We start from the raw sequence: 12,977 nt of genomic DNA on the forward strand, positions 1-12,977 counted from the left end.
CAGAGCTGGTCATGGGTGCACCTCAGCCACGCTCAAGGTCCTAAACGATATCTTAACCGCCATCGATAAGAAACATTACTGTGCAGCCGTATTCATTGATCTGGCCAAGGCTTTCGATTCTGTCAACCACCACATCCTCATCGGCAGACTCGACAGCCTTGGTTTCTCAAATGATTGCCTCGCCTGGTTCACCAACTACTTCTCTGATAGAGTTCAGTGTGTCAAATCGGAGGGTCTGCTGTCCGGACCTCTGGCAGTCTCTATGGGGGTGCCACAGGGTTCAATTCTTGGACCGACTCTCTTCTCTGTATACATCAATGAGGTCGCTCTTGCTGCTGGTGAGTCCCTGATCCACCTCTACGCAGACGACACCATTCTGTATACTTCCGGCCCTTCTTTGGACACTGTTAACAACCCTCCAGGCAAGCTTCAATGCCATACAACTCTCCTTCCGTGGCCTCCAATTGCTCTTAAATACAAGTAAAACTAAATCCATGCTCTTCAACCGATCGCTACCTGCACCTACCCGCCTGTCCAACATCACTACTCTGGACGGCTCTGACTTAGAATACGTGGACAACTACAAATACTTAGGTGTCTGGTTAGACTGTAAACTCTCCTTCCAGACCCATATCAAACATCTCCAATCCAAAGTTAAATCTAGAATTGGCTTCCTATTTCGCAACAAAGCATCCTTCACTCATGCTGCCAAACATACCCTTGTAAAACCCTTGTTAAAACTGACCATCCTACCAATGGCGATGTCATTTACAAAATAGCCTCCAATACCCTACTCAACAAATTGGATGCAGTCTATCACAGTGCAATCCGTTTTGTCACCAAAGCCCCATATACTACCCACCATTTCGACCTGTATGCTCTCGTTGGCTGGCCCTCGCTTCATACTCGTCGCCAAACCCACTGGCTCCATGTCATCTACAAGACCCTGCTAGGTAAAGTCCCCCCCTTATCTCAGCTCGCTGGTCACCATAGCATCTCCCACCTGTAGCACACGCTCCAGCAGGTATATCTCTGGTCACCCCCAAAACCAATTCTTTCTTTGGCCGCCTCTCCTTCCAGTTCTCTGCTGCCAGTGACTGGAACGAACTGCAAAAATCTCTGAAACTGGAAACACTTATCTCCCTCACTAGCTTTAAGCACCAACTGTCAGAGCATCTTACAGATTACTGCACCTGTACATAGCCCACCTATAATTTAGCCCAAACAACTACCTCTTTTCCCAACTGTATTTAATTTATTTATTTATTTTGCTCCATTGCACCCCATTATTTTTATGTCTACTTTGCACATTCTTCCATTGCAAAACTACCATTCCAGTGTTTTACTTGCTATATTGTATTTACTCTGCCACCATGGCCTTTTTTGCCTTTACCTCCCTTCTCACCTCATTTGCTCACATTGTATATAGACTTGTTTATACTGTATTATTGACTGTATGTTTGTTGTACTCCATGTGTAACTCTGTCGTTGTATCTGTCAAACTGCTTTGCTTTATCTTGGCCAGGTCGCAATTGTAAATGAGAACTTGTTCTCAACTTGCCTACCTGGTTAAATAAAGGTGAAATAAATAAATAAAAAATAAACAATGTCTACACTTTATTTTGGATCAATTTGATGTTATTTTAAAATGGACAAAAAAAAGGACATTCTAAGTAACCCAAAACTTTTGAACAGTACTGTTTATCCCAAATAACAGTTTTACATAAACACACACACTTCAATAACTTGTGCCATAACTTCTACTTTAAGTCACAATGCACATTCATGAAATAATTCACCCCTGCGATCATTAATGACTTTGGTTATTCCCGTCATCCAATCAATTCCTCGATGACATGTAGACTAATTTGCCTCCTGCGTAATGCACAGAGGCACTTCAACAAGGAAACAGCGCGGCACTTCAGACAAACAGAGGTAGGTTACATGATATTATATTCTACCAATACTTTGATCGTTGTCTAATAATATACTTCACATTGCTAGAGCATGAACTTTTAAATGAGCAGCTTTATACACGTGTTACGGATACAAGTATCCTGTGTGTGTGTATCGTATCCCGTGTGTGTGTATCGTATCCCGTGTGTGTATCGTATCCCGTGTGTGTATCGTATCCCGTGTGTGTATCGTATCCCGTGTGTGTATCGTATCCCGTGTGTGTATCGTATCCCGTGTGTGTATCGTATCCCGTGTGTGTATCGTATCCCGTGTGTGTATCGTATCCCGTGTGTGTATCCCGTGTGTGTATCCCGTGTGTGTATCGTATCCCGTGTGTGTATCGTATCCCGTGTGTGTATCGTATCCCGTGTGTGTATCGTATCCCGTGTGTGTATCGTATCCCGTGTGTGTATCGTATCCCGTGTGTGTATCCCGTGTCCCCGTGTGTGTATCGTATCCCGTGTGTGTATCGTATCCCGTGTGTGTATCGTATCCCGTGTGTGTGTCTCGTATCCCGTGTGTGTGTATCGTATCCCGTGTGTGTATCGTATCCCGTGTGTGTATCGTATCCCGTGTGTGTATCGTATCCCGTGTGTGTATCGTATCCCGTGTGTGTATCGTATCCCGTGTGTGTATCGTATCCCGTGTGTGTATCGTATCCCGTGTGTGTATCGTATCCCGTGTGTGTATCGTATCCCGTGTGTGTATCGTATCCCGTGTGTGTATCGTATCCCGTGTATCCCGTGTGTGTATCCCGTGTGTGTATCGTATCCCGTGTGTGTATCGTATCCCGTGTGTGTATCGTATCCCGTGTGTGTATCGTATCCCGTGTGTGTATCGTATCCCGTGTGTGTATCGTATCCCGTGTGTGTGTTTCTTTCCTCTCCTTCTCCCCTCACAGGTCACTCCCCAATCAGTCACCAATCAATCATCAATCAGAAGACGCACTTCCTCCTGTTTCCTACCCAATCACAGTTCCTTTCCCTTGGTTTAAAAACCCTGTCAGTTGTTTGCTCTAGAGCTGAATCTCTCTGTAAATGCCATATGTCTGTGGATGGCTCTGTTTCACCCTTTCCTACTATGTCTCTATCGCTCTTTATGTATTGATCTTTTGTTTGAGCACCTCCATATCACTTTGTCCTCACCTGTGGGTATTGTTTTTGGTTATGGTGTTTGTGTTTGTTTGCTGGTGGGAAAAGGGGGAACCAAGACAAGTCGCCCATGGGCATACACTACCCGTAGGTAAACTTTGTTAAATACCCTAGTTAGAACTGGGTGGACCACCCCATGTATTTTTGATTAGTTAGTTAGCTGTTGTTGAAATAGGCTAGTCTAGCTTAGGGGTGTTTTTGAATACTTATTATTTCTTTCCTTGGGTCCAGCTCAGCCCCTTTTCCTGCTCTCCCCCATTACCATGTGTTTTTCCAATAAACCCCGAGTTTGATTTCAGTTGTCGTGTAGATTTCAGTTGTCGTGGTTATTTCGTTCTCACTTTTACTTTGTCACTATTAGAATTTGTATGAGTTATGTTACGGGTCTCATTACCATCCCCCCTAGACTGTCGGGCCAAAAGGGATTCGTAACACAGTAGAAAAGTTGGTAACAAGTTACTAAAACAATGTAACTGGCGTGCGCAACAAAACTCAACTTATATCAAAATGGAATGCGCTACTCAATCCTACATTTCCTACATTCTCTTTGGTTTCAGGACTCTTGACTTTAAATTGAAGAAATATAATTGAGTCTTTCTCAACCAATCATTTGTTTCAGTGTCATGCTCTCCATGACAGTCGGGTGGGCGCATGCGCCTGTATGACAGCTCATATTGTAGAAAAATATATACCGCACAAGCAGGGTTATACCTCAACACATTATGGCTTCACTTCTAAAGGCTGTGTCTCCAATTGGCCTCCTATTCAGTCCACTACTTTAGACCAGAGCCCTTGGGGTTAGTGCACTATATGAGTAATAGGGTGCCATTTGGGATGCAGAATGAGTTAACCCTGACGTGACCGTGTCCACCCACCTGTCCTCCACAGCGGTAGCTCCGATCAGGCTCATCCCGGTCTCCACCTGGTTGTACACAGCCATGAGTTTCTCCTCTCGGTCCTGCAGGGCCAGCTTGGCTTCCCTCAGCCCCGTGTCTGCCTGGTCATACTCCTCCCTGCTCAGCAGCTTGTAGGCCACACACAGCGTCCGGTAGCCCTCCTGACTCGTAGCACAAACACACAGTACATTAACACACACACACTCGCCGTTGATAATGTGGTTTCTGAACGCGAGAACAATAAGTTTTCAATGTGCCTATTGCAAATAAACGGGAACATGAACCTTATATGAACACAAAACGGCAGCCTCCCTGGGTACTGTGAGACATAAGCGTGCGGACATACACACACTTAACATTGTATGAACACAAAACGGCAGCCTCCCTGGGTACTGTGAGACATAAGCGTGCGGACATACACACACTATTAACATTGTATGAACACAAGTTAGTGAAACGGTGGCTGTGACCCACCGTAGCGTTGCGTTCCACGTGCATGCGTATCCTGTCCACCTCCTCCTGCCTGACACGGGGGAAGATAGAGGAGTCGGCCCCCTTACAGAACAGCATGGTGTCCCCTGAGCAAACCAACACAGCCAGGCAGGTTAGGGGCAGGAGTCGACACAGGGCAGAGACAAGGCAGCGACGTGGGAGGTAATTGCAGCCTTACCTGATTTGGTTCGGACTATCACACTCATACGCCTTCGCACCGGGTCAAAGTTCAACACGTGAAGCAGTTCGTACCTGCAAGTTCAGAGGCCAATGTGAAGCCAACAAATGAGAACTTTCTATATGACAAAAAAAGACTAGTAAAACTCACGTATTTAACAACTTGTCATACGATGACTTACGTTTCAACATCGTTGTTTCTGTTCATCACTCTCATGTTCTTGCTCTCCATACCAAGGAATTTGAAACCGTACCTGTAGATGGCGACACGTTCTGATTCAACAAACCAAGTCCCCTTATAAAAGTTGATTGTCTTATTTGATGGATTGACTAATTCATAAAAGTTGATTTGATTGCTCAGGCCCTGCCCCTTACTTCATGGCTCCCTTGACCAGTGCCACCTCGTCGGGTGAGGAGGCAATGAAGCCCCCGAGGTCCACAGGCCCGACCGTCTCTCCGTCCACCTGGTCCGCTACTCCATCCCCCTGACCCGTAGCCTCCTTCACCTGCACCGTGTGGCACAGACACAGAGCCCGCAGGAACAGCTCCTCCTTCTCCTGAAAAACACAGACACTTATTTACCATGACTACAGCACTGGTATTTACTTTGATATGACCTAGTAACAGCTAACACTACCTAACAACATCCATCTCTATGGGATCCAATAACACTGGTAGCAGACAACAGACAGTACAAACTGCCAGACCCATTAAATCACACGGGTTCTGGAACAGGTTGGGTAGCACCCACATGGTGTTATCAGGCCAGAGTACACACGTGTGGCGCTTGTTATCATGTCAACACGGCGTGATCTCCGTGGTTCCACCAGCACTCTGGGCCATCTGATACCCATATATGTTGGCCTGCCTGACTGGAATAACTGAGGGTGCAGACAACCAGTTCGTGACAGTCACCCACCCTGCCAGCCTTCTGCTGCAGAATGTTCACGGGTCCATCTGTGACACAGAAGCCGTCCAGCTCGGTGCCCGAGTCGGCGTACTTGTACTGGAAGCCGTCGATGCAGCACTCGATGAACTCCATGTTGTTCTGGGTCAGCGTGCCAGTCTTGTCCGTGAACACGTACTCCACCTAGGGGAGACAAGGTGAAACTGCAGGGTCAGACTAATACCCGTCTCACACTACTGAGCCGAGCCATGACTGTGGAACCATGCTGGAATAGAAGACATCTTAGCCAGCACAGTACGACTCACTACAGTACGGTTCTGGCCCTGTAGTGAGAAACAAGCATGAGACTCTCTTCCAGGGTCGTAAAAAAAAAAAAAAAAAAACCTTGCTGCAATTAATGGCTATGAACAATAACAATGGGCAATTAATCCCTGACAGTTACACCGCATAAATCTAGTTTAACGAATCACCACCTTTAATTGAAGTAATCATCTGGCAAGCCGAACGCGACTGATCTACGACGCCACTGTTTGGCGGTTCAGTAAAAAGACATCGGGAAGGCAGTCAGACCAGTCCTATCAGGCACAGTTAGACCATTTCATATTGTGACATTTGAGGTGTTGCTCATTTGGGTTTAGGGTCATCTCACGCCACCAAAGAGAGGCTAAGAGCAAAGAAGCCCTGGACCACTATAGCAGCGTTTACACAGGCAACAATTCTGATCTTCTGCCCAATTATTGGCAAGAAAATTAAATCAGATTGGTTAAAAGACCAGACCCCCCCCCCCCCCCCCCGACTAATTGGTCTTTTAACCAATCTGATTATATTTTCTTGCCAATAATTGGGCGTGCTGCCTGCGTAAACGTAGCCATCAACATCTACGGCCTTGTTTGTACCTCTTTCCCTTGAGGTAATCACTGATCTAACATGACTGGGTAACTGATACATTACAGTACATTACATAGGATGCCTTTTCAAAGTATTCATACAGGGTGGATATCTGGCCAAATGTATGTAACACTTCAGTGGGAGTCTGGAATGTAAACTAGGGTAACCATGACCAAAGACCGCTCCTTCGGGGATGTGGTTATGGTCTTATCGTCACATGCTTAACCCCTGACCTGTCCCAGCTCCTCATTGAGGTCGGATGTGTTGACCAGAGCCCCTTCCTGGATCTCGGGGTCAAAGAAGTCCTTGTCCCAGGAGATGAAGAAGGAGCCCAGGAACTTCTGCATCTCCACCGTCACGTACATGGACACGGGGATGATGAAGTTGAACAGAACCATGAACGACAGGAAGTCAGTAAACATCTTCAGGTACTGGGGGGGGAGAGAGGAGGGAACACATGGAACCTCCGGTTAAAACACTTCCACAGACCTTTGAGGAAAAAACAGGCCCACACTGTTAATGCTGTGCTGAATGCCATTGGTGTATTATGACTCTGGTCAATGAACTAGGCTCATAAGGTGTTAGGTTTAAAACAATTGTTATTTGTCACATGTGCCAAATACAACAGTTGTAGACTTTACCATGAAATGCTTGCTAACAAGCCCTTAACAAACAACACAGTTCAATAACTAGAGTTAAGAAAATATGTAAATAAACAAAGTAAAAAATCAAATAAAAAGTAACGCAAAATAACAATAACGAGCATACAGTGGGGCAAGAAAGTATTTCGTCAGCCACCAATTGTGCAAGTTCTCCCACTTAAAAAGATGAGAGGCCTGTAATTTTCATCATAGGTACACTTCAACTATGACAGACAACATGAGAAGACAAAAAAACGCCAAAATCACATTGTAGGATTTTTAATGAATTTATTTGCAAATAAGTATTTGGTCAATAACAAAAGTTTCTCAATACTTTATTATATAACCTTTGTTGGCAATGACAGAGGTCCAACGTTTTCTGTATGTCTTCACAAGGTTTTCACACACTGTTGCTGGTATTTTGGCCCATTCCTCCATGCAGATCTCCTCTAGAGCAGTGATGTTTTGGGGCTAATGCTGGGCAACACAGACTTTCAACTCCCTCCAAAGATGTTCTATGGGGTTGAGATCTGGAGACTGGCTAGGCCACTCCAGGACCTTGAAATGCTTCTTACGAAGCCACTCCTTCATTGCCCGGGCGGTGTGTTTGGGATCATTGTCATGCTGAAAGACAGAGCCACGTTTCATCTTCAATGCCCTTGCTGATGGAAGGAGGTTTTCAACTCAAAATCTCACGACACATGGCCCCATTCATTCTTTCCTTTACACGGATCAGTCATCCTGATCCCTTTGCAGAAAAACAGCCCCAAAGCATGATGTTTCCACCCCCATGCTTCACAGTAGCTATGGTGTTCTTTGGATGCAACTCAGCATTCTTTGTCCTCCAAACACGATGAGTTGAGTTTTTACCAAAAAGTTACATTTTGGTTTCATCTGACCATATGACATTCTCCCAATCTTCTTCTGGATCATTCAAATGCTCTCTAGCAAATTTCAGACGGGCCTGGCTTAAGCACGGGGACACGTCTGGCACTGCAGGATTTGAGTCCCTGGCGGCGTAGTGTGTTTCTGATGGTAGGCTTTGTTACTTTGGTCCCAGCTCTCTGCAGGTCATTCACTAGGTCCCCCCCCCCCCCGTGTGGTTCTGGGATTTTTGCTCACCGGTCTTGTGATCATTTTGACCCCACGGGGTGAGATCTTGTGTGGAGCCCCAGGCCGAGGGAGATGATCAGTGGTCTTGTATGTCTTCCATTTCCTAATAATTGCTCCCACAGTTGATTTCTTCAAACCAAGCTGCTTACCTATTGCAGATTCAGTCTTCCCAGCCTGGTGCAGGTCTACAATTTTGTTTCTGGTGTCCTTTGACAGCTCTTAGGTCTTGGCCATAGTGGAGTTTGGAGTGTGACTGTTTGAGGTTGTGGACAGGTGTCTTTTGTACTGATAACAAGTTCAAACAGGTGCCATTAATACAGGTAATGCGTGGAGGACAGAGGAGCCTCTTAAAGAAGAAGTTACAGGTCTGTGAGAGCCAGAAATCTTGCTTGTTTGTCAGTGACCAGATACTTATTTTCCACCATAATTTGCAAATAAATTCATTAAAAATCCTACAATGTGATTTTCAGGATTTTGTCCCCTCTCATTTTTTCTGTCATAGTTGAAGTGTACCTATGATGACAATTACAGGCCTCATCTGTTTAAGAGGGAGAACTTGCACAATTGGTGGCTGACTAAATACTTTTTTGCCCCACTGTATATACAGGGGGTACCGCTACAGAGTCAATGTGCGGGGTACAGTTTAGTTAAGGTAAAGTGACTGCATAGATAAGGGGGTGGGGGGGGATATCAATTGTCTGGGTGGCCATTTGATTAATTGTACAGCAGTCTTATGACTTGGGGGTAGAAGCTGTTAAGGAGCCTTATAGACCTAGATGTGGCACTCCGGTACCGCTTTCCGTGCGGTAGCAGAGAGAACAGTCTATGACTTGGGTGACTGGAGTCTGACAATTCTTTGAGTTTTCCTCTGACACCTCTTAGTTTTGAGGTCCTGGATGGCAGGGAGCTTGGTCCCAGTGATGTACTGGGCTGTTCGCACTACCCTGTGAAGCGCCTTACGGTCAAGATGCCGAGCAGTTGCCATACCAGGCGTTGATGCAACCGGTCAGGAAGCTCTCGATGGTGCAGCTGTAGAACCTTTTGAGGATCTGAGGACCCATGACAAATTTTTCAGTCTCCTGAAGGGGAAAAGGTGTTGTCGTGCCCCCTGCACGACTGTCTTGGTGTGTTTGGACCATGACAGTTTGCTGGTGTGTGGACACCAAGGAACTTGAAACTCTCGACCCGCTTCACTGCAGCCCAGTCAATGTTAATGGGGGCCTGTTTGGCTCTCCTTTTCCTGTAGTCCACAATCAGCTCCTTTGTCTTGATCACATTGAGGTAGAGGTTGTTGTCCTGGTACCACACTGCCCCGTCTCTGATCAGGCCTACCACTGTTGTGTCGTCAGCAAACTTAATGAGGGTGTTGAAGTCGTGTTTGGCCACGCAGTCGTGGGTGAACAGGGAGTACAGGAGGGGACTAAACATGCACCCGAGGGGCCACAGTGTTGAGGATCAGCGTGGCAGATGTGTTACCTAACCTTACCACCTGGGGACGGGCCGTCAGGAAGTCCAGGATCCAGTTGCAGAGGGAGGTGTTTAGTCCCAGTGTCCTTAGCTTAGTGATGAGCTTTGTGGGTACTATGATGTTGAACACTGAGCTGTCAATGAACAGCATTCTCACATAGGTGTTCCTCTTGTCCAGGTGGGAAAGGGCAGTGTGGAGTGTGATTGCATCATCTGTGGATCTGTTGGGGTGGTATGCAAATTGGAGTGGGTCTAGGGTTTTTGGGATGATGGTGTTGATGTGAGCCATTTAAAGCACTTCATTGCTACAGACGTGAGTGCTATCGGTCAGTAGTCATTCAGGCAGGTTACCTTCGTGTTCTTGGGCACAGGGACTATGGCGATCTGCCTGAAATATGTTGGTATTACAGACTCGGACAGAGATGTCAAAAATGTCAGTGAAGACACTTGTCAGTTGGTCAGCGCATGCTCGGCGTACACATCCTGGTAATCCGTCTGGCCCCGCGGCCTTGTGAATATTGACCGGTTTAAAAGGTCTCCCTCACATCGGCTACGGAAAGCGTGATCACACAGAAGTACGGAACAGCTGGTGCCCTCATGCATTGTATTTGAGTGTGCGTTACAAGCTGCTAAACTGTATTTGAGTGTCTGCGTAAAGTCTGACTAGCAGAGAGAAGGCCTCACCAGGTTGGTATCTTTCTCCTTTTGCGTCTTCTGGTTGTACCAGGGCTCGTCCTGGCCTGGTCGGTTCTGCCACACATACTTGAGCGTGGTGCACACCAGGGCCTTGCTCACCAGGATGCACAGGTACACCAGCAGGAAGGCATTGATAGACCTGAAACAGGAGTCATAACCAATCTTCCATGAGCAACACAGAATATACATCCACTGAGAAACAGTTACTATATATCCATCTCAATATCCCCCTGATACCAATGTGAATGGACTTGAACTACCCCAGCATCATACAATTGATCATTGTTCCCCTGTGGCTAAACTGAAAATATAGCCCCTCCTTCAATTATCTGCTTCTCCTTTTGTGTAATTCTCTTAGACTCTCCTTACTTCTCCACCGCAGAGCGCTTCTGGGACTTCCCCTGGTAGTTCAGAGCCATCTTGGTCTCCATGCCTGAGTAAACTGCCACGCCTAGAGAGACAGACAGCAGAGAGAGAGACAGACAGCAGAGAGAGAGACAGACAGCAGAGAGAGAGACAGACAGCAGAGAGAGAGACAGACAGCAGAGAGAGAGACAGACAGCAGAGAGAGAGACAGACAGCAGAGAGAGAGACAGACAGCAGAGAGAGAGACAGACAGCAGAGAGAGAGACAGACAGCAGAGAGAGAGACAGCAGAGAGAGAGAGACAGACAGCAGAGAGAGAGACAGACAGCAGAGAGAGAGACAGACAGCAGAGAGAGAGACAGACAGCAGAGAGAGAGACAGACAGCAGAGAGAGAGACAGAGCAGTCAGGATAGTCTCACACGCTGACACCAGCACTGAGGGTCATTCAAACCCTCAATTGCATTAAACAATGTCCTGTAACTCACCATATATTTTCTGAGTGTTCTTCAAGGTAGCACCTTTCAGGAGGAGATTCTCTGGACCCAAAGACCTAAAGAACACCATACATTGAGAAAATATGGTCACAGAACTAAAAACACCAAGACCGTTCCGTTCTTTTAGTGGCACACTAGCACTCTCTAAAATGACTACTACTCTTTACTGACAGGACACAAAACATTTTTTATAAAGACCATTACAAACCGGCCCGGTGACAAATGCTTCCGAGAGCACTTTCGAAGCACTGCCCGGAGTCTGTGCCAGGTTCAGCTTTACTTTAATGCCCGTTTGGCGTTATGGATCAATGAAATAATGATTTGATGTTAATGCAAAGGGAAAAGACAGAGTGCTTAAGAGACTTTTGAGTTGTTTTTTTAGACTGATGTACGTGAGGGGGGAGGTAGGGCTGAGAGGAACCAATAGGGGGAGTGGTGAGTACTTTACCTCACAGCGGGTTCCTGGTTGTTCCTGTGGATGTGCATACGCCCCACAAATCTACAGACACAGACACGCATGAGAGCACTGCCCCACCCAATAGCAGTAACATACATGTACATCACAGGGGGGCTGCTGAGAGGAGGCGGCTCATAATGTCTGGAACAGAGCGAATGGAATGGCACACCTGGAAACCATGTTGATGTATTTGATACCATTCCCCCTATTCTGCTCCAGTCATTACCATGAGCATATCCTCCCCAATTAAGGTAATATATAATAATAATATATAATAATATAATAATAATAATAAATGCCATTTAGCAGACGCTTTTATCCAAAGCGACTTACAGTCATGTGTGCATACATTCTACGTATGGGTGGTCCCGGGAATCGAACCCACTACCCTGGCGTTACAAGCGCCATGCTCTACCAACTGAGCTACAGAAGGACCAAGGTGCCACCAACCTCCTGTGATGTACATCTCACGATGGACCTGAATTGAATTAACTGTGGAATGGGCTAGAAAAATACTTTCTGATATTAAAAACACACAGTGATGACTAATACCACCAGGAAGCACAGGAACTAGTTAGACGTCAAACTAATCACAACCACATATGCTGACCACCAGGACTTTGCAGGGACTGTACCAATGAAGAGCTAATGACTGGTGGTTTGTCCGAATGCACGCTGGCACCACCACTCTGTTTTATTGATTGTGAAAAGGAGCAGCATCTGGCGTCTTCAGCTCCTTAGGAAGTCTGAAACGTCATTGATGTCTGGCGCCCAACGGTCCTGTAATGGCAGCTCCATGGCCATAGGTGGCGCCAAACCACTAGGTTTATGGATAGGATACAGCTGTGCAAACAACTGGGTCTGTTCCTCAGCTTGGGCCAAATCTAACTGAACTTTCCCTTCAATTCCTGGCCAGTCTCATCCACAAATCAGGTTTACTAACAGTCAAACATCTCTCATAACAATATGTCAGATAGATCTAGTGTATAGCCTGCCAACACTCAACGTAATGACACTGCAGCTATCAAAATGGCATCCTAATTGACAGTTGATTAAACTGCAAACCCCTAAAGTAAAAACAGTGTGCTTTTACGGTCCAGGGAGCGGATTCACAAACGATCGGTCAACGATCTGTTGTATCTTTTTTTGTATGGACAGGGGGGAACGTGCAACAAGGATTCATAGCCTACTTGTAGAGGTCAGGCTGCGGCTGCTCGCACTCGATGGTGGCGCTTAGAGACTCCAGGTTCCTCTCCGTGTCTGGCACTATGTAGTG

General features: G+C 46.3%; 1 protein-coding gene across 8 annotated transcripts in view; it reads right to left on the reverse strand.

Annotated features, from left to right (window-relative positions):
• Positions 1 to 12,977, reverse strand: part of LOC124010896 (phospholipid-transporting ATPase 11C-like) — a 79,685-nt gene that overhangs the window by 22,029 nt on the left and 44,679 nt on the right. For all 8 annotated transcript variants that reach the window (XR_006834511.1, XR_006834512.1, XR_006834513.1 and 5 more), the window contains exons 7-18: positions 12,892 to 12,977; positions 11,693 to 11,743; positions 11,236 to 11,300; positions 10,754 to 10,835; positions 10,373 to 10,523; positions 6,701 to 6,898; positions 5,592 to 5,762; positions 5,048 to 5,229; positions 4,855 to 4,926; positions 4,674 to 4,747; positions 4,478 to 4,581; positions 3,983 to 4,164 (exon numbers count right to left, since the gene is read on the reverse strand). The exon at positions 12,892 to 12,977 is cut by the window's right edge and continues 3 nt beyond it. Coding sequence is in view for 5 of the 8 variants with exons in the window: in XM_046323664.1 (XP_046179620.1) it covers positions 3,983 to 4,164; positions 4,478 to 4,581; positions 4,674 to 4,747; positions 4,855 to 4,926; positions 5,048 to 5,229; positions 5,592 to 5,762; positions 6,701 to 6,898; positions 10,373 to 10,523; positions 10,754 to 10,835; positions 11,236 to 11,300; positions 11,693 to 11,743; positions 12,892 to 12,977 (1,418 nt within the window). In the remaining 3 variants the exon portion in view is untranslated. The remainder of the gene's footprint in view (positions 1 to 3,982; positions 4,165 to 4,477; positions 4,582 to 4,673; positions 4,748 to 4,854; positions 4,927 to 5,047; positions 5,230 to 5,591; positions 5,763 to 6,700; positions 6,899 to 10,372; positions 10,524 to 10,753; positions 10,836 to 11,235; positions 11,301 to 11,692; positions 11,744 to 12,891) is intronic.

The sequence above is a fragment of the Oncorhynchus gorbuscha genome, linkage group LG23, assembly GCF_021184085.1.
Source record: "Oncorhynchus gorbuscha isolate QuinsamMale2020 ecotype Even-year linkage group LG23, OgorEven_v1.0, whole genome shotgun sequence".
Taxonomy (NCBI): Eukaryota; Metazoa; Chordata; class Actinopteri; order Salmoniformes; family Salmonidae; genus Oncorhynchus; species Oncorhynchus gorbuscha.